The sequence below is a fragment of the Cystoisospora suis genome, assembly GCF_002600585.1.
Source record: "Cystoisospora suis strain Wien I chromosome Unknown contig_923, whole genome shotgun sequence".
Classification (NCBI taxonomy): domain Eukaryota; phylum Apicomplexa; class Conoidasida; order Eucoccidiorida; family Sarcocystidae; genus Cystoisospora; species Cystoisospora suis.
Window position 1 is genome coordinate 4,114 of NW_027153724.1, and position 21,289 is coordinate 25,402.

Sequence of the window (21,289 nt, forward strand, 5' to 3'; positions counted from 1 at the left end):
CTGCTGTAAGAGTTGTTGCTGATGTCTCATGTGCTGCTGATGTTGATGTAACTGCTGTTGTAAATGATGTTGAAACTGCGGATATAGCAGGACAGCTGGGGGGGGTGAGCTTCCCGGTTGGCCACTCTGAGACCGTGGTGAAGGTGGGACGCCCGGGGCTGACTGGGGATCTGCGGCCGTACTAGTAGCGGAGGAGGGTGTCGGCCCTCCGGCTGATCCTACCAATAATCCATGTTCTGTAAGTTGATGTTGTTGTTGCTGTTGCTGTTGTAACTTCTCAAAATGTAAAGTCGAACTATTCTCACCACCACTACCTCTATGAGGTGTTCCGTTAGTTGCCCGTCCCCTCATCATCATAGCCTCGCTTGTATAAGGGTGATGGGGCTCCGTACGCGTTGCTCCTCCAGGAAGTCCAAGAGAACTCGGGGGTGGTAGAAATGAACCAGTGCTCTGACCTTCTTGAGTGGCAACAGGCAGTTCACCACCTGCGGCCGAGAGAACCCGAGGAAAACCCATCACAGCCTCGTTCTTCACTCCTGGGTACTTGATGTTATGTCCATCACTAATACCACCAGGAGGTGTACAGACAGAAGAACACTGTTGACCATCAGAAAGTCCTTGCCTCGCTTTCTTTTTAGGTCTCCCTAGAGTTCCACCTCTTGATCCTCGCTTAGGTCCCCCACTGCCTTTGGTGTCTCCACTCCCCCAAGATGATACCTCAGATCCGTCACCTCCCCGTCCCCCTCCTACTCGCCCTCCTCCTGTCATCTGATGTTGATGCTGCTGCTGCTGATGTGGAACAGTACCTACTGTAGCCATTTGTCCCGCTGGATTAGCTGCAGAAGTAAGCTGTCGAATGAGCTGCTGCTGTTGTTGGAAAGCAGCAATAGCATTAGACGCCGCCGCCCCGCCTCCTCCTCCTCCCCCTGCAAGTATAGCTTGCTGTAGCGACATCCCAGTCCCTCCTGGTATTCCAGTAGGAGCACCAGGACCGGTGCCTCCCCCTCTGTTAGTAACAAGGCTACTGTTGTTTCCTCCACCACCTGGACTCGTAGTAGCAGTAGTACCAGGATGACCTGGAGATGCGTTTTCCTGTTTCGCATTTGAACCCCGTAAGAGGAGCTGCCGCTGCTGTTGTTGCTGGGCTACTGCTGCTGCTAAGGCCACATTCCAGTTCGGAGACGACGGATGGTGATGGTGGTGCCCCACCACGGCTTTCGTCCTTTCAGAGATGAGCTCATTAACCAGATGAGACTGCTGAGCAACTTCTTCAACACGTTGAGATAACTCCTGGTATAGCGGCAATGCATTTGGCTGGACAGGTGAAGTCTTGACTTCATCAAGTAAGTTACGTATAGCATCAAGACTTGTTAGGGGATGTTGCTGTAGCTGCTGAAGGAGTTGGAGTTGCTGTAGAAGTTGAGCACCACTTCCTCCCTGCTGCTGTCTACGCTGTAAGAGTAACTGAAGTTGAAGCTGTTGAAGCGCTGCTTCAGCTCGGGGTTTCCAAGCTAGCAAAGCGGCCACACCCGATTCGAGAGAGCTTAAACCCGGCAGAACAACAGGAAAGGATGCTGCCTCTGTAACCTGAAAAGGAAAGCGAGCGAAACAACTCTCGCAAAACATTCATACACTCATTCTCTCGCTCCTACTATCAGTCTTCCACCACGATGAGAGAAGGGACTGCTGAAAGAAGACACCAACAAAGACCTTTTCACGCTCGTGTCAACGAGGCGTTCTCTTGAAGAATATGCCGCAGATCTCCTTCAGATATACACACACTATCGTGTACCTTCTCAAGACTTCTGTTACATACCCTGGGGCCGTTGACTAGCTAAGTCATAATACTCCCCTACTTCGGAAAAACCAAGCTCGGTCACGAGCAAAAAGAGACTAGAAGAGCTCTTTCGAAATCTGTCTCAGAGACTAACTCTGACCAAAAGAAGTGACAACGAAGGAAAAAACGTCGGGTTGTATACCCCTAAAATAGCTTTCTTACTGCAACTCGCGTCATTCCCCGTAGTTGCGACAAGCCGATCCATCACAAATCAGCAACAACTTCTCACAAAAGCAGAAGAGCTGCTCCGAGCCCCTGTCTCTTTCATCACGCAGTTGTTGCAGTACGACGAACAGTCTTCGGAGGTATTCCATCACAGACTTTATCAACCTATAGCGTGCCACCCGCACGGTATTCGGAAGTACCTTTTCTACGATCCTAGCGACAGTTCTACTGTAACGTTTCAACCTGCAGCAACAGCTTGAAAGAAGACCGTAGCCGTGGGACGACCTCGACAGGCGAGTCAGGCATAAAAGTACGGCAATACACGACTATGTGGAACCCATCTGCGGAACCTTGGAACAGGAACCAAACCCCCTAGCAATAAAGAGCGCTTGCCTAGCTAGCCTTTAAGAAGATGAATCCTCCCTGTGTACCCGATTCGGAAAAGGTATGAAAGAAAGAGAAGACTCAACTGCATGCACACGTGTGTTTTAGAACTTACCAGTGCATGTAGCGATTGGACGGTTGGGAGCTTAAGCTCATTCGCTGCGACGAGCTCAAGTTGTTTTTGACATCTCTGAAGCCTCGCATCAACTTGCAGCAACCAGTCGACTCTCTCGACGCGTAACCCGAGTCCCGTCGCTACCCGAAGTAAATCTCTCCACTGTGAGATAGAAAGTTTCTCCTTCTCATGCCCTGTCTTGTCACCAGAGACAGTATGTCTTCTTCGTGAGGCATCATCAGGTGTTCGACTCCTCTCCCCATCTTCTCCTTCGCCCCTCGAGGAGGTGTTCTTCGCCTCTACACCAGGACGGATTCTAGTGAAATCCGAGTGAGTGGGTTCCCCTGCCGGTTCTGTTCGAGATGTTGTCGGCAATCCGTCGTCTTCACCTTTCACGTCGTCTTCATTTGCCTTAATCACTTTTCCACCCCTCCTTGTTGATTGACTTTCTGAACCTTCTATCCTCCTACCTCGGCCGCCGCCTCCATTCATCGGTGACAAGGATGACGACATGCCACTTGTCGAGCTTCTTCGTGGCGATGATGTTCCCAGGCTCTTTCCTTGTGACCCTAAATTCTCCTCTTCAGGGACGGGCGTCTCAGCACCCTCTACGTTTCTTTTGCTCTGGATGCCGCAGTTCTCAGCTGGGTGATCTCCGTCTCCTGCCGGGGAAGAACCAGGAGAAGAAGATGCACGGTTCCTTGAGCGATTCATCTCATCGCTCGCGTAGCTCATGAAGAAATCTTCGCCACCGGGTAGAATGATAGGAGGCAGAGGATGGAGAACAGGGAGTTTTCTTAACTTTCTTTCAAACGCCATGATACGGCATAACGTACGTTTCAAAAGTTCTTGAAGTAAAGCACCTTCTTCAGCAAATACTCGAACACTGCCATACACTCCCTCACAGTCAGAAAGAACAACTTCCCTCTCCTGGTTCTCAACTTGGGGGAGTTGTTTTTCTTCTCTCTCCGCACTTTCATCCCTGCCCTCTGTCCGTGGGCCAGTGTCCCTACACCCTGCGCCGTCGTCTGCGAATGCACCGCTGCCACCGCTGTCAGTTTCGCTCCTGTCTAGACTACCCGGAGAGACGGCTGAGTGAGAAGAGGAAGAAACAGATATATTACAAGAAGACGAGGAAGAAAGGTCATCCACTTCGCTCTTCCCAGTCATCTCCTTCTCACTAGGAGTACTGGGACTTTGATGAAGTCGTGGCATGACGTCGGATGCCATTCTGGATTCTCGTGGTCCCTCCCTCGAGTCTGGTAACCTCTGCAAGTCTTCTCTCTTTTCCTTTTCTGCTGCGGACACTGACGTAGCCCGAGCAGAAGAGGCGGCTTGTTCTTTCAGAGGAGATATGGCTGAAAAGTGTTGGTGGTACTGCTGAAGGCACTTCTGACGCAGAGGAGCATAGACTTGTATCATACGCCATATATGATAAACAGATCTCTGAAGCCACGGTATACTGCTGCTGTTATTGGCAAAAACAGCGGCTTGGACATGTGAAGTTCGCATGAATGAAGAAGAGGAAGATGATTCTCCCCCTTCTTTCTTTTTCATCTCTACTATTTCTTCTCCTTCGTCTCCTTTGGAACAACCGTCGGCGCCCTGACTCGATGTTCGTTGCAAGTCTTCACGACGATTAGATGTCGCTTCCTGTGATCGCCGTGACGGTGAATTCGGAGATGGTTTTTCCACCTGGTTCCCTACATCTAATAACCCTCCCGACTTGATTGGTGGTGACTGAGGAGACGAAACTGTCGTTATCTCCTCGCGAGAACGAGGAGACAGAGAGCTACTACTACTCCTTTCCAAAATAGTTCTGTCCGAATGACCTCTGTATTCCCCGCTCGTTTGCGATACCCTCTGGTTCTGATCGTTTGTCGTCTCACGTGTCCTATCAGGAACAAGGGAGTAAGCCCTTCTTCCATGATACCTAATGCACTCTACAAGGAGAGACGCCTCTCGGAACCATGCACTGCATGCAACAAGATGATGAAAGAAGTCATCACCCTCCAGTCCACAGACACCAACCTGAAATAGACGTTGTTCCAACTTCAGCCAGTCTATATTTCGTGTTTGTAGAAGGCAAGTTCCCTCCTCTCCATGTGGCCCTGCATATATTCTTACAGACGAAAACACTGTATCAACTGACGTCGTCGTACTGGAAGACTGAGCAGACTTTCTACAAGACTCAGAGAACGGACTCGCATCTACACCGATACTGCTACCCCCAGAACGACTATCACAACCCGGAGACATGCCGATCCGCTGTTTACGATCTCCTCTTTGTATGATGACATCAAACAAACGCTGCCAAAGTTTCTTCTCTTCTTCATCCGAAAGATTTGTATCTTTGTGACAGCCGTCTCGTTGTTTCTCCCGGCTCAGAGATGGTGTCTGGAATTCTTCGTCCCCCTCTTGTCCCTCTGACTCGACGCTTGGCATGTCCGTCTGCCTACACATTCTTCTATCGGGAGATGGATCTACACGGTTGAGTTTTCTCTCCACTCCGGTCTGATCTACAAAGGAGTTCACAGGGCTCTCCAGTTGGCGCACGTCAGCACGTGATTCCGCGCGTTCTTGTTCGTCTCCTTCTTCTTTCTCTTGATCTCTTCCTTCTTTCACGCCTGCTACCAAACAGCTATCCTGTTTAGAACCTTCAAGTGACTGCGCAACCATCATGTCACTCGGAGGTGGTACATGTGAATCTTTAGAACTAGGAGGAAGAACATCCTCATTACCAACAACAGTGGGGCCTTTTGATTCATGGGGGTGGCTCTCCCCTTCATTCACCGCATACACATTGGAGGTGTTTTCTCTCAATTCGCCCTCTCTCTCTTTACGACTTTCCTCATACATGACTCCATCCTTATTCCTCTGATCAGCTACTAATACCTGGTGTTGCTGCTCCTGCTGCTGTTCTGCCGCACTCCCCTTGAAGAGATCCTCTTTAGATGAGATTCCCCCCCCCTCTCCCTCCTGTTCTAATTCGCTCTCTCCTCTATGTTCAGTCACGGCATCTCCTTCCTTCCTCTTCTCACTTTTTTCACCAAACAGATCCGATGTCCCTTTTCTCCTTGTTTCTTTCTCCTTGTCTTCGTACTCTTGAAAGTTCTTTTCCTTCCTCGCTTCCTCTTGAATTTCATGAAGAACCTTTGCTAGCTCTGCTTGTAATCCTAGACCTCTGCTTAACAAACGCTCCGCACATGGGAGACTGCTAACCCACACAGCTTTATGAGGACGACCCTGGTCTAACCATAGTTTCAGCGCTTCCAAGGAGACACATGGATAGGAAACCCTCCGCTTCTCCGTTGTCATGCCTTCACGCTGGACCCCCACCCCCTGTCTCCGTCTCTCTACAGAAGACAATGGACTCGACTTCGACGACAAAGAATGAAGAGGATCACGATGATGAGATAACTGTTCTTTTCCTGACAATGACGACGACAAACGCGGCGTCGCTGGTTGACTTAGAGAATGACCACCTCCTGTTGATGGCAAACGTTGTGAAGAACCACTCCTACTACTACAACGCTCACGTCCGATCTCTCCTCCTTCTCCCCCGGAGTGATAAGATGCTGACAGTGCGGTATGCTGAGTTGTAGGAACTTCCCCTCCTCCTATGATCTCTTGAGTTGTTGCACCCCCAAGTGATAATTCGAAATGAGAAGTAAAGGAAGAAAACGACGAAGCAATGGGGGGTCTCCTCCCCTCCGATGGAGAACGCAGACGACTCTCTGAGAGACTTCCATTCATATCAGTAGGGGTACTGGGGGCAGCACCACTATGTACTACAACTTTCCCCTCGACGTTTGGAGTAGAAGAAACTCGAGTGCTGGAACTACTCTCACCTGAAGACAAGACTGGCTTTGATGGAGGGAGAAGACTAGACGACGATGGTGAAGCGGAGAGTCGCCTTCCTCCTTCAGGTAGAATACTGGCCCCTCTTACACCTCCTCCTCCGACCAGCCTACACTGAGGAAGAATATCTGCTACTAGTCTGTGAAAAAACAAACCATACAGAAGAAGGCACGTTTATCTCATGCACAAAGAGCTTTTATACTACACGTCTCTCGAGAGATAGGTGACACACTCACAACCAAACCTGCGTAGTAGTTAGGCAGACTACGACATGCGCGTGTTGCGTGTTTCATAGTGCGTAGTCGTAAAAGCTTTCCTCTCAACGGACATTGTGGCTGGCTTTGTTTTGAAGATAATGCTTCTCCATTCACTCGAAAACTACGTGCCTTTTTAACTCTCATCAAGGAACACCACCTTCAACGAGTCAGGCAGTATAATACTGAGTATCTGTCCCTCGCCTCCTCTCCTCCTCTCGCCCTGCTGTCAAAAACATCAACTTCTGCCCTAAAGTAAGACTACTCATTCTCCCTTACTCTAAGCTTCCTCTTCGTCTTCTCACGTCTCCACAGCTGTCATCCACCCCCGATATTTGAAGTATCTCCAAACATTCTCTTAGCATACAGGATACAAAACCACAACTGCAGCTGCACGTGAGGTACTAGACACCGCAACATCATGACGTCTTTTTCCTCTACGTTCTTTCTCTCTACTCGCCGCTGCTCCCTTCGCTTCATCCCCTCCTCTTCCCTCCCTTTCTACCTCCGTCTACTCTACAGCTCTCATACATCTCCCCGGTCATGTATACCATCAGGAAAGTAACAAAGGTAGGTGACAACGCAGCCCCCCGAGAGAAAAGCATTTGCTGTGGGACAGAGTAACTTAGCTTACTTGAGTGTGATATTCCACTTGGAGATTTGACGTAGTAAAAACGTAAGATCACTGAACTCCTTCACCCCTGAGATGCCGAGAAAAACAGCTATAAAACTCATCATAGAAAGGGATTCGAGCTCAGGTGTCTTTCCCCAATCCAGTAAAGTCATTCCTCCACCAAGCATGCCTCCTTGTCGTAGCTTCCCAAAGCCTTTCGGTAAGATCACTTCTACCCATCCTTCGATCTTTTCACGACAATCAAACTGCTCGATTCCTTCAGAGAGAGTATTCCGATGTGGTTCTCTTTCTGTTTCCTGATCTTCATCCTTAGCTTGGATCATCTTCTTCAATCGTTTTTCTCCAACAGGTCCTCCTCCTACTGGACCTTTACTCAAAGCGCTCTCCGCCCCTTCTTCATCTTTACAACCAAGAGAGGGTGAGGGAGGTGAAAGCCAAGATGATCTCCTCCCGGCAGTCCAACGTCTATTACATTCTTCTAAATTTCCTTCTTCTTCTCTTTCATCTACTGCTCCCTCGTGTTCTCTCCCTTGTTTGTCCCGTCCTGTATGAGCTGGCACTTCTATCATCTTGTTTGTCGCGGTCTCATCCAAGCCAGTTGTCTCTTCTTCTTGTCTCCAGGTATCTGGACCCGCGACAGACGATCGATCACTCCGACGATTCCTAGCATGGAAGATGACTTCTCCAACTAATCTCTTCTCAACTTCAAGAAAGATCCTAGCTCTTTCAACTCTTAGATTCGGATCGTTCTGTTGTGGTCTCTCCAGCAAAAAATCTCGTTCTTCTCCCTCCCCCCCCACCGCATCCTCCTCATGGTCATCATCATACATCCCATCCTCACCACAAGTACTCTTATAGTGACTATTCTTACCACCGCCTCCCCCCCCCTTGCTATGTTTCGCTCGTCCGCTTCTCTTACTATTCCGCGCCGCGTGACCACTACCGCTGCCAGCTTTTCCAATCCTGCTGTTGTTCTCCCCTCCTGCTGTTACTCCTCTCTCACTGCTGCTACTACTGCCAGGAATACGACGAGGATGGCTGCCTCCCCCCCCGCCTTGCATAGATCCACGTTTACCTCTTCCCGGCCCTCCTCGGCGCCCTGTGCCCTTACTACTACTTCCTACGCCATGATGGCGAGATTTGGAGACACGCGACGATTGACTAGAAAGCACATCTGTTGCTAGTGGAAGCGATGAAGACGACGAGACCATCGAAGAAGAAGAGTGAAAAGGATGTGAAGATGAAACAAACCCAGGACCTCCTCCGTTCTCCCCTCCATCTTCTAAAAACCAGAAAGGGCTCAGACCCCCCACGCCATCACTAGGTAAAGATGGAGAGGGATGCACATGAGAATGATGATAAAAATCACCAGTCCCATGATTCTGTTGTTGTTCCTCTTCTCTAGAACCTGGGCGATTCTTGCTATGAAAACTTAGCGTGTGTGCATCGTAGGAAGAGACGGCTGACGTACGGCCCTCGCCATAGATGTGAGCTAGCTGATCACCTTCCAGATATGTCGTCGTATAGGCGTCGTTGGTGTTACCGCCTAGACTCGGAGTATTACGGTCTGCTGGATCTCCAGAGAAAGAAGAAGAGCCTGCTGCTCGCTGTTGCTTCGATTTTCTCCCTCCTCCTCCTCCAGACTTGGATGGCTTTCTGTCAATCAGACGAAGCATCTGTCTAGCTGATGGGACCTTGATAGCACCTGTACGACTACGCGTTGTTCGAGCTACAACCATAGTGGCAGGGGAGGACCCCTTCCGTCCTTTAGAAGACTCTCCTTCTGCAGTTGAGGAGGAATCTTCATTTGTCTCTCCTCCTCTCTCTCCTTCTTCTTCTTCACGATCATGTAGATCACCGGTTTTGTCTTCTTCTTCATCTCCCTCCACCATATTATGATCCTTGTTAGCTCCACTATCATCCTCTGCCTTCGCACTTTGAACCTCCTGGCTGCTACTGCTACTCCCCCCAGGAGGCTCGTCTTTATTCACTTCTTGCTCCCCACATTCAGTAGCTACACCACTGCTTCGCTCTGGAGTCCCAGATGTCGAGTGCTCTCTTTTCGGTGAGGAAGACGAGAAAGATACGTTCTTATCATTACCACGATTCTCGTCATCACCCTTTTTCTCTTCTTTACAAACGAGTGTCTCATGAGATGCTGGATATGAGAGGTCTTTTCCAACAGTCTCTGTCTCTCCCTCTTCTTTACTTTCTCTCTCCCTCCTGTGCTCTACTCCCTCAGACTCAGCAGTCATATCAACTTCGGTGTCTTCATTCTTCTTTGAGGAGACGGGGAGACGTGAAGAGAAAGCTTCGCCGCGCATTTCCTTATCCGTCGTCGTGTCATCGTCTTCTTTTGCTTCTTCACCTTCTCTTGTTTTCTCTTCAATTCCATCCCGGATTTTGTCTTCCCCCTCGCGTTGGACCACCGTCACTCCGACGTGACTTTCCGTCTCATCCTCTATGACTTCATGTTTCATCTCTACCAATGAGATATTGTCTTCCTTCCTCTCTGTAAGATGTTCAGCTTCTTCGGAAACAGCATCTATCATATCCTTCTCTCGCTCTTCTTCTTGTCCATCATCATCACCAACCCCCCCAGGCTTCGTACTGTCTCCTTCGGGTTTCACTTCGAGGTTCTTCGTTGTGTCTCCCTCGCATGCATCCTTATTATCACCCGTACCCGTCATCCCTCCTGAGACTCCGCAGAGAAGACTCTGAGGCTCGTGCAGGTGGTCTGTCTCTCCCTGAAGGATCTTATTCAAAGAACATGGTGGTGAAGATGATGTAGAAACAGGTTTAGGGAGCTCAGTACCAAGCCGTTCGATAGCCTTACAATCGGCATAAGTACTTGCTTTATTGGGTAGAGACAGAAGAAAGGTATAGAAATCAGATATCCACAGACGTAAGAGACACATGCGCTGTTGTAGAAAATAACGTTCTCGAAGATCAAGATCGCGAAGAGGGGATGACGACGCCGTCCTTAGTAACCGCTCCACCTGAGGATAGGAAACAGACAGGACACCGCGTACAATACTATTCAAACACAAAGGCTTCGCATGCTGAACTAACAACACCTGCCTCTTGCTGTCTCTGTCCGCTTATTTCCTGATTAAAGGCGCTTTCTTGGTCTTTTGAAATGAAGCACACCTAGGAAGATGAGCTAGAGTCGTGGAGACCTCCTGTATTCTTAGAATCAAGCATACCTATGATGATCAGAATAGTAAATATCGGAAAGGCCTTGAAAGGAAAACAACGGATAGGTGCAAAGGAAGTCGCCACAAGAAACTCCATGGTGACACTGCTGATCCACCTCCCACTATAATGAGCTTGGAGGTTCCTTAGAAATAGATAGATAGATAGATGCGCCTGCATATAGATGTCATGCGTGTGTGAGTAGACAGCTGCACGGAGTGCATTCACATACATAAACATTCTCTCCTGTCGTCGTCAATTGAATGAATACACCCCTGTGTAGTTATAGCTAGCTGCTTCTTTCAGACAAATTCACACGGTAAGACATACACCGAAAAGTTTTTGCTGCCGCTACGCTGAAATGCCTTTACTCCCCAACAACTGCAGGAGTGAAACCGTTGACAGGTACAACCGTTGCCTCTCCATCATGTCTCCTTCGCCATACTTCTTGCGCCTTTAAAAGAACTCAGACGAGGAACCGAACAGATCCATTTCGTCCTCTTACCCTTCTAAGAGAGGGAAGTCTTCTCGCGCCGTCAGGATAGGTCGCGATTTTCATTGTCGGAGTGAGAGAAAGGAAGAAGAGTTCCAGCGTCGTCTCAGAATACATTCCCGCCCGTATAATGCAGCAAGGACAACGCCAATAACGTCGAAGAGCCGGAGTGATTGGATCCTGTAGCGGTTTATCTCCTTCAGTGTACTCACCAGCACGACTGCCTCCTCCACTCGTATCATTCCCTTGCTGACTATTATCTGCTGGTGTAGTCGTTAACAGGGAAGCGTCAAAAGGCCGAGTCGCATTGTGCGAAGTAGGTAAGGTGCCGGGCCCTGATCCTCCAGAAGGGTGATCTCCTCTCTCCTCCCCAGTGATGAAATCATGACGTTGTTGTCCGGCTTTGCCTTCAACAACTGTGGCCATCATAGAATCCGAAACGACGCTTCCACCATGGTCTACTACTATATGACCCGTCTCTTCCCAGGTGCTGTGGTGCTGATGGTGAGGCGTCGTCATGAGGGCATAACCAGCCCTAGGAACACCTCCTTCTGTCAGGTGTTGCCCCTGCTCGTTCTTACATCGATCATCTGCTGCTTGATTGAGATAATAGTTGTTTTGTTGATCACATAGCCATTTCTCATCCCTTCCATCGTCATGTGCATGCCTTCCCCCCTCTCCTCCATCGGTAGCGTAGTACTGATGATGTAAGTAGCTCGGTTGGATATGCGGTGGTTGATGCGAGTGAAACATACTCTGTTGTTCTAAGAGAGGTCTCACACATGATGTATGATAACCTCGGGAACATTCGATACATCGTAGCCAACCTCGTCGCTCACGGAAGACGCCCATAGCTCCTTCTCTTGCTGACTCATCGTCTGTATCGACAGGAACAACCCCTTCAAGAGATGCAGAATAGATCGCCGCTGCACGTGGAACTCTCGGTGGTTTTGCGCATATTAGACAAACTTCTGGAGAGGACACATGAAGGAAAGCTGTCGCTTCTTCAATATACACAAATGCTCTTTGGATGGGAGAAAAAAAGACAGAAGGATAAGTCTGGATGAGAAACTCGTCAGCTATTATACCCTTTCTACTGCCTCCACTATCGTCGTCTCCACATGGCGATGAAAGAGGAGGGGATGAAGAACAAGACCATCGACGGGAATGATGATGAGAATGAGCATGGGGTGAAGGTGAAGGAGATGAGGGAGAAGAAGTTGAAGAAAAAACAGTAGGATGATTACCACCCTCGGCCTGGCTCGATGTATAGACACTACCGCTGACACCAGGGGCGAAAGAGAAAGAAGAAGCACGAGGGAACGACGGCTTACCGCCGGATGACGTGAAACGATGAGTGCGTACTTCCGCCCCGGGACTGAGATTACGTAAGCCTCTTCTAGGGCGCCGTGAACGAGAAAGACAAAGAGAAGACAAGGAATCTCCTTCTCGTGATTCTTCTGCTCTCCTGTTCTCTCGTCCACCCAACTCAGATACAACACCTCCATCACCATTAGCAGCACCAGCAACCTCTGGTGCATGTACAGAGGCCATCTCACTCGTGGCAGAAAGCGGAGTATCTCGGGGGGTGGATCGAGTTCCCGATGAGCTGTCACTACCGCTGGAACTATGATCATTCTGACTACTCAATAAGAAATTACTCCTATCCGTTAACAGAGGTGGGCTCGAGGAGCCGACAGCCGTAGAATCCATAGACACATCCATTCCTTCCTCATAAGGCCGTGTCGGTGTTTCACGTTCATTCAATCCCCCCTGTCCTTCTCCTTCCTTTTCTGCTGACACTCCTCCGAGTCGCGTTGGATGTCTCACGCCGTTCACGTGATCTCCCTTGTTGTCACCATCTGCTGCTTCTGGGGTTTCCATCGAGACAGTAGGAACCATGTCCAGAGAAGACCGGGGTATATTGGCTCGAAGCAAAGCCGGACTAACTGGGAGAGGCGTATCTTGAGGCCCCGACTCTCCTGGAGGTTGAATGAGCTGAACCCATTGACGACGAAGAGAATCCTTCATATCAGAAAAGCAAAAGAAAGCATTGCAAACTCAGAAACACGAATGATACAGGGTGTGATAGAGATGTGTTGGACGAGCCCATGTTTCTCACGTGGGAAGCGAGACGCTTGACGCAAATACGACCGACGACGATACTGGTACACGGACAGGCATACCAGCGGATATGCACAAAAAGCGTCCGCAAAAACATGATGAATCCAGACACCTACTGGCACATATACATACATATACATACATACATACATGTCTATACACACATATTTATACATGCATATTCATACATACATACATACACGCATACATACACATTCATTCATTCATACGCATACGCAGGCCCTCATCCACGGTCCATAGATATTCATACACATATGCCGCCATACCTGACGTTACAATCCTAGTGGTGACAATATCCAACTACTCGTGAGTTCATGCAGCAGTGACGACGACGGAGCGCTTTATTCGTACACGTCCTAGAACGCACGCACTCGCCTATACAATATCTAGTTTGGTGAGAAAGAGAGGAAGTGCTCACCTTTGGCATGAAAGAGACAGCTTCCCGAGCTTGAACACACCAGTCGATTGCAGTGAGCAGTGTATAAACCAGTCGACCTTTCATAGGGATTTGCAACGGCAAAGAGTCTAGAGCTTCCAACACCCGTACAAGAGAGAGAAGAGAAGACTTCTTGTCTTCTTGTTCTCTCGGCGTTTGCCTTCTTCGTAATCCACTGGTTCTTCTATAGTGCGACTGGAGTGAGATTCTTCCTCCTCTTGTCCAGTAGTTTTCTTCTCGTTCCTCTCTTTCTCTCCTTCTTTGGACTTCAGCTCCTGCTTTCCGTTGTTCTTCTACTTCATCATCGCTGCTGTCGCTGCCACTCCTACTGCGACTACTACTGTAAGTTCCCTCAGAACTACTACTCCTACAACTACTATTGCTATTACTACTATCCCAAGTATTTGTACTCAGATCTGCATCATTCATTTCTTCTCCTTTTTCCAACAGGTCATTCACAGCTATACAACTTCTGCTTCTCTCTCCATACTCTTCGTTGCTTCTCTCATCATCATTCTTATCGTTCTTCAAATCTAAGAAACCATCCGCCACAGCAGCTCCTCGTTCTTGTTCTCCCCCTCCTCCTTCTTGTCCTTCTCCCCTCTTCCACTTATCCCCGCCGTCTGTTATCTTCGTAGCCTCTTCCTCCTTCCCCAACTGTCCGTCCGTTACTCTCATGCGGTCGTCTCTCTTCCTCTGTCTACGGTTGTTCGAAGCCTTTCTTCGTACTCTCTTGAAGCGTTCTGGTTCCATAACATGGCGAGACCCACCACCGGCATGTGAGAAGACCCCTCCATCAAAAACACTTCCTCCTGCTGAAGTCTGTTGCCCAAGTTGGATCGCTACTTGCTGCTGTTGATGCTGAGCATTCGGGGGTACAAGACGTCGAGTATAGTCATCTCTGATGAAATCAAAATCTTTCAGAGATCGTTTACATAGAGCAATAGCTGTCGTCGCAGGTCCAGTACCACTACTACTGCTACCACCTCCTCCGCCTCCCCCACCCGAGATGGTGGTATTACTTGCCTCATAGGGCTGACATGAGGAGATATAGATATACGAAAGGGTTTTAGAGCTAGTTTCATCTTCAGGTAAAAACGAAGCAAAACGTTCACAAAACTGCCATAACACACATTGCATAGATATAGCTCGTCTAATAGATGCGATTCTGGAATGATAACCATTCACCTCCCATCCTTCTCTCTCCTTACCGGCGTCATCACCATCATCTCTACCTCCCACTGTCCCGCGTGTACTCCTTAACGCACGCTCAGAGCTATCATTGCCTTGTCCTCCCTCGAAATACTCAAAGGCTGCTGATACAACCTCTCTCCCACCGTGCAGACCAAGAGAGGAATACTGACATACTCCCTCCCCGGCTGTGCTCATTAGAACGTATGATGATGATCCTGTAGAACCTGGCATGACAGAAGGAGATAGACAACTCAAGTCTCTTTCCCCCTTTGAAGACGAAGAGACAGCAGGATAAGAAGATGAGGAACGTGGGAAAAGACGAGAGCTAGTAGCAAAAGGACTGCATGCATTCGACGACAATCCTGTTGGGTCTACAATAGAGGCGGAACTTGACGAGCATGATGGTGTACCACTCAACCCTCTAAATGGTGATGTAGAAGCTGAAGGCGTCTTACGATGAGACAAAGAGGGTGGCTGTCCTCCACTGTCCCCCTCACCCCCCCAGTGGCTTCCAACAGAGGAGTAACCCGGTATATACGGAGAAGAGGGTAGGTCATTGAACCCTGTCCCTTCTCCAAGAGAATGATGAGGAAACTTCAAGAATGGAACACTCGTCTCCCCCTCTTGGTTTAGATGAGTGCTGCCTCCTCTTCTATCTCCTCCTTTAGGCCTTCTCTCTCCGCGAGAAGAAGATGTGACGCTACTGTTGTGAAGATTTGTCGAAGATGATCCAGATGTATTCGGAGTGCCTCCCCCACCTCCTTCGTGTGATGCAGATAATCTATGATTAGTACTATGACTACCATGACTCGATCGAGAAGATTTCTTGACTTTTTTGTTCTGGCTTCCTCCCGTTCCCCCCACAAGTGCATGCCCTCCTCGGACGACTCCGGAAGTCGTAGGACATGGGACATGAGAACTGATTCCGTTCATCTGATAGTAAGCTAGGTCAGACGGAGCCAGCAGACCCCTCCCCCCCTCATGGAGCCCCTCTCTGTGACAAGAAGAAACGTCAACATTTTCACAGGACGTTGAGTAAGTTGCCTGTTCCTCCCCTGACATCATCACCACGACTTCCCCGTTCATAGTACGAGAGTCTGTAGTCTCTACCGCCGCCCCTCGCGATTCGCTATCTCGCCGAGACTTTCCCAAGAGAGGGGAGTTTGTCATATCGTGATCGAACTCACCTTTCTCAACGGGTAGAGGAGTCATACGACTACTACCTTTCTTCCTTCTCCCTTTTCTATATGTCGCCCGTGCTCCGGTGCTCCAGTCTGAAAAGTAATCTGCCTTTCTTGAAGCGTCTTCCTCTTCTCTTCCACCCGGTTCCCCACCTTCAAATCTACCCCTGGGGTCGTCTTTTTCTACTCCTCTATCTGATGGAATCGTTCCCCCAGAATGCTTAGCTTGAAAAAGCGAGATACCATGAGGGTATAGAAGACTCAATGAGCCGTCTTGAGGAAGAGGTGATCGACCACTCGAGAAACTCTTGGATTGTTCTGGTACTCCCTTTCCTTCAGATAGCATAGAGTAATCTTGAACCACGTACCTCCCAATCCACTCCCATGGCTCTAGATCTAATTCCCACGGGCATCCTTTCCACAGGAGAGTATCGGCGCTGTTTCCTTTCGTCTTCATATTAGTGTCTCTCATATCTGTTGGTCCTCCCGACAAACATTCGAAGTAATCATTGAGAAAGAATGGTGTGTCTGTGTGGATGTCATCTTTTGTAAGACATGAAAATCGTTCTACTTGTCTCTGTCTTTTACCTCTTGTACATAGGCTCTTAGCGAAGTGTTCGGCAATACATGCAACCTTCTCAGCAATAGCAGCCTTCTCTTCAGTCCGACACACTCTTCGAAAGGCAGCTTCTACAAGGAGACGATTCTCGTCTCCTGACAAAAAGTCCATTGTTGACGAATCACATCCCTCTGATCGTGTCAAATTGGAACACCTCTTCTCTTTCTCCTCTGCTCTTTCGTTAACTTTTCTTCCTGATGTATCTTCTTCAGCCTCCCTCGTTTCACCTTGTCGACCTTGCAACGAAGAACACTCAGGAGAACTAGACGGCTGACTAAACTCTTCTACGGGCACCCCCGTGGAGCAATTATCGTTGCTTGGACGTGAGGATGTCCACACGGCGATAGGCTGAGAAGAAGATAAACCACTAGAAGCTGACAGGGAGTTACCTACTAGACTACGACTGGGGCTGGCACCATCTCGAGTAAGTTGTAGTGAACAAAGGATAGACTGCATATGAGGACTAAGACGAGTAGCATCGGAGAAGAAGGCAGTAGCAACCTGTTCAGGGTGGTTGAATGAAGAAGAGAAGGAACAACTTGCATTCTTCGAGATCTTCCTATGTAACCGTCGAACTATCTGACGAATGCGCCTCTCAGTTATGACACGCGCACCAACGTCTGGGTTATAAAGACATGAAATCGCCTCAGGCTCACTCTCACTAGAGAGTGATCCTATATGTTGCCCGCGTCCACCTCGGTCTCCAACAGGATGATCATTGTCATGTTCATCTTCTTCTTGTTCTTCTTCATCCGTCTCCGATACAGAGGGACATCTACTTCTCCCTTCTCCACACTCTTCTTCTCCAATTTGATCTTCTTTCTGCATTGACCCTCCTACTCCGCCACGTCTATGTCCTCCTCTCCCGCGTCTACTACTACTGCCATTGCTCATCATAGGTGTTGCATGGCTCCCCATCATGTTTAGAGTGGAAGAGCATTGAAGATTTATATCTCTTAGTCGATGACGCATTGTGCTTGTGTTTCGATAGTGATCTTCACTCAACTCCTCGTCATCTTGCTTTCCAGCAGCAGCGGGCGGATTTGGGCCTTTGTCTTCGCCCTGTTCAACAGCATGTGAGTCTCTAGTTCGGATACTCACCCCCACCTCCACCTGCTGTGGATGGTCGACGTTGTCCCTCTCTCCCCTTCCGTCAATATGTGAAGCAGCCACAGCATTCGAACCTTCTCCCTTCTCCGCTGAACCTGTATTGAGTACATAGCTTCGAATTCGTGCAGCTAGTTCCTCTTTCATTTCTTTCTTTCTCTCATATCTCCTCAGATCTTCATGTTCCCTCCCTCTCACCACCCTTAGAACACCATCTTTTGAACACAAGTCATCCACTGTCAATCCCTGATATGGAACGAAGTCATCAACGTCTTCTATAGTTCCCCCTGCAGTAGGGGTAGCATCCCGGGAGACATTTCTCCCTGCATCAGTGCACCGTTGAGCATAGCCACTACGGCTACTCTCCTCTCCAACAGCAGCTGGTACTCTACTATGATTATTCAAAGTCTCTCCTTGAGGAAATCTCCCGGTTTCGCGTCGTAGGTCTTCTCCATTGCCTCTCTCCGTATTCTGTGAGACAGTCGCTACATCACCCCGGCCTTTTCTCTCTCTTTCTGACAGACTTCCCTCTTCCCCTCGCCCTCTTCCTTGTCCACCCCCCTCTCCTACACTTGATACCATGGACTGAAGAGACAAACTCCGAGTATCGCGGCGACGATGCCGTCCCTGTTCATCACCATCCCAAATACTACGACTACTACTACTATCATAGAGGCTCGCACGGTAAGGTGAAATCCATGGCATGGTAGTGCTGATACCCCAGCCTTGAGGATACTGGACAACGGACTGCAGCCTTCTTCGGAGTGGAGGAGCGACCTCTCTCCCTAAAGACTGCACTCTCCGTCTACTAGTGGTCTGCTTCGGCCTGGGTTTCTCTCTCACGACGTTTCTTACAGCTATGCCGTTCTGACAAAGAGACCGCAGCTTTCTCTTCGTGTCCGCGGGGAGATCTCCTTCTCTTCTCTCAACACCGCATTGAAGCTGATTTCCATTACTGCGAATCTCCCCCCCGATATATGTTGAAGGTTCCCTTTCCTCTCTCGGTCTAAAGCCCGATTGGTCATTCCTTATTTCCTCCCTATCGCTGACGGTGGTGTTCACGCTGCGTCCTACTATGATACCTGTGTGCTTCTCTCCTTCATATTCTTCTCTCCCTTGTATCTGTTCTTTGCCGTCTTCGGTTTTACAATTAACCTTCTCCAACACCTGCTGGTCTCCAATCATTCCCTCTCCCTCTACCTCTTCTGAGTGAAGCATGTGACCGTCTTCTTGTTCAGCTTCTCGACTTCCTCCTCTTACTTTAAACGCTCCACTATCGCGTTTATCGTGTGTTTCATCAGTCGCTTTCACCACGTCCTCAGCATATCCTCGTACTTCTTCAATGGTCTTTGACAGTTTCAAGAAGGCCACCATAGCATCCTTCGCCTCTTGTCGAGTTTGTAGTGCAACTCCCCGAGCTTCCTTTGCTGTCATTTTCATCTGACTGAAGAGTCTTCGTTGCAACTTTCTTTCTTGTCTTTCTAGAAATGGATAGGTTCTCCGAAGCCACCACTGTGTGATTAACTCTACAACAATCACAGCTAGGAGTGAGAAAATTTCATCCATACGAAATCGACATATACTTCCAGCTGCTCTTAAAAGGAGTAATCCTTCCGAGAGACATGCCCCAGGTGTACCTACAGCCGTGAGTAGTTCCTTATGTGTGAAGTTTCTTATACGAGCTCCACCTTCATCAAACTTTGGGCCCACATTACGTGGAGGAATGGACAGCCGTTCTTTGACTTTCTTTGTTTGACTATGATGGCATGCAAAACTGGAAGTGGATGCTGTCCCCGCCGCCGTCGCGTAGGAGGGCATCCCATCTTTCATGTTATAACCAGTGTAGCTACTCGAATTGGTTTCCCGTAGTTCCGTACTGCCCTCTAAGGATTGTGAGAAGTCTCCCTCCTGCTGGGGAGAAAGTCCATCTGATTGTCGACGTGCGGAGGGGGATCGCTCTTGAGAATCGACTCCACCATCGCTGACTTCCCCCCTTCCGCATGTTGATAGCCTTCCTCTACTCTTCTGCCAACACTGATCTTTGAAGCTGAGCATGGACGGTGGAATCCCACCTCCTGCTACACACGCCATAGCTTGGAAAGGGAGCCAGCGTGAGTCATCATGACATACAGGATCTGGGGCTGGGGGGCCTTCAGTTGTGCTGGTGACATCATCCCCTGCTGCCCCTGCATCTCCACAACCTGTATGAGTTCTATTGACTAGACTTGACGAAGAGGCCGCCGAGGCATGAAGATGATGATGACGCAGAGACGACTTCTTTACGGAACATGAAAGACCAGAAATCCTTTCAGCTAACTGCATCGCAAGCGAAGGTGTCGGGACATCTGGAAGACCCGCCTTTGAAGCAGCTGTAGCCGCACCTGCCGCGTGATCAAGGAAGAGACGCAAGTTAACTTCTTTCCCTCCGCTTCCCTGGTGTCGACTACTTGTAGAAGGATGCTCATATGAAGAACTCCCCTGCAATTTCTTACTCTTCTCTTCTCGATGTGATGACCGTAGCGAAATCGACACTGCCCCGCCCCCTTTTCGACGAGATCTCGATACGTAGAATGAAGAGGATGAGAAACCTCCTTCTCCCCCTCCTTGTACACTGTCAAGGTCTGTATGACCTGTGTAACTATTTGGATCACGATACGTCTCAGCGCCATTACCATCACCGTCTCCTGTCAGTGAATCTCCTCCTGTCGCTAGTGCACCAAAGGCCTTGTCGCCAGAGAACATCGACGACGAAGGCGTGATGAACGCACCCGCTCTTCCATTAAGGGGGACGTATGGATTATGACCGGTCCCTCCTTCTGTCATCGTAGTCAGGCCTGGAGAGGAAAGATCTCCTTCCACACGGGACGAATGCAAGGTAGACGAAGACATTCTAGCTGACATTGAGCTATCTCCAGGCTGTTTAGCCGAAGATGATGATGTATTACTATGAGCTTTGGCTTTCAGTGACGCTGTTCTTGTTCCTCTTCCGCCCTTTCCACTTGAGCGTGTCGTAGTCGTGATAGTCGTCGTCGCCGTCCCGGAAGAGAAGAATGTAGGGTTAGCATCAGTTGTCATTACCCCTGTGGCATGGTGATCTTTAGTTGCAATGCATGCATTCGCCAAAACTCCTCCTGCTACATTCGGCAACGATGTCTGTTCTTTATCTCCTTGTTCAGCACGTTTTACTCCTGCCCCCCGCCATCCTCCTGAGAAATCACCTCCTCGAGAAGAGATCGCCGTAGCTGGATTAGCGCTGTCTCCGGAGAAGGAGAAAGAGGAAAAGGAAGTCGAATCGGCATGAGATAGGACACCTCCATCAACAGCCAGCGATGGATGAAAAAAGCCCTGTTGGACTTTAGCACACAAGGCAGCTACTGCTACGGGATGAAAGTTGCTTTGACGAGATGAGATGGCACAGCTAGCCTACACAAGAAACGCACACAAAGAAAGGATACGATACGGACGGGACAAACACAATAGAAAAACCTTGTTAGCAACCTTGCTGACGAGACAGAAAACGATCCGCTGGTCTACGGGGTGTACGATAGCGCTTCCGGAGTCAAGAAGCGAAGGCACCGTAAGAGGGGTGAAGATAGAGCTACTGGCACTCCTACTACTCATGCATGTACAAAAAGCAAACATACTAGGATAGAGAAGCATACTGAGAGA

The 21,289-nt window shown here is 49.1% G+C and overlaps 1 protein-coding gene across 1 annotated transcript in view; it reads right to left on the minus strand.

Annotated features, from left to right (window-relative positions):
* CSUI_002202 (plu-1 family protein) overlaps positions 1-21,289 on the minus strand; it is a 43,824-nt gene that overhangs the window by 1,054 nt on the left and 21,481 nt on the right. Inside the window, exons 10-14 of the mRNA XM_068062404.1 lie at positions 13,502-21,043; positions 10,951-12,963; positions 7,251-10,249; positions 2,502-6,501; positions 1-1,587 (exon numbers count right to left, since the gene is read on the minus strand). The exon at positions 1-1,587 is cut by the window's left edge and continues 1,054 nt beyond it. Of these exons, the coding sequence (XP_067925615.1) occupies positions 1-1,587; positions 2,502-6,501; positions 7,251-10,249; positions 10,951-12,963; positions 13,502-21,043 (18,141 nt within the window). The remainder of the gene's footprint in view (positions 1,588-2,501; positions 6,502-7,250; positions 10,250-10,950; positions 12,964-13,501; positions 21,044-21,289) is intronic.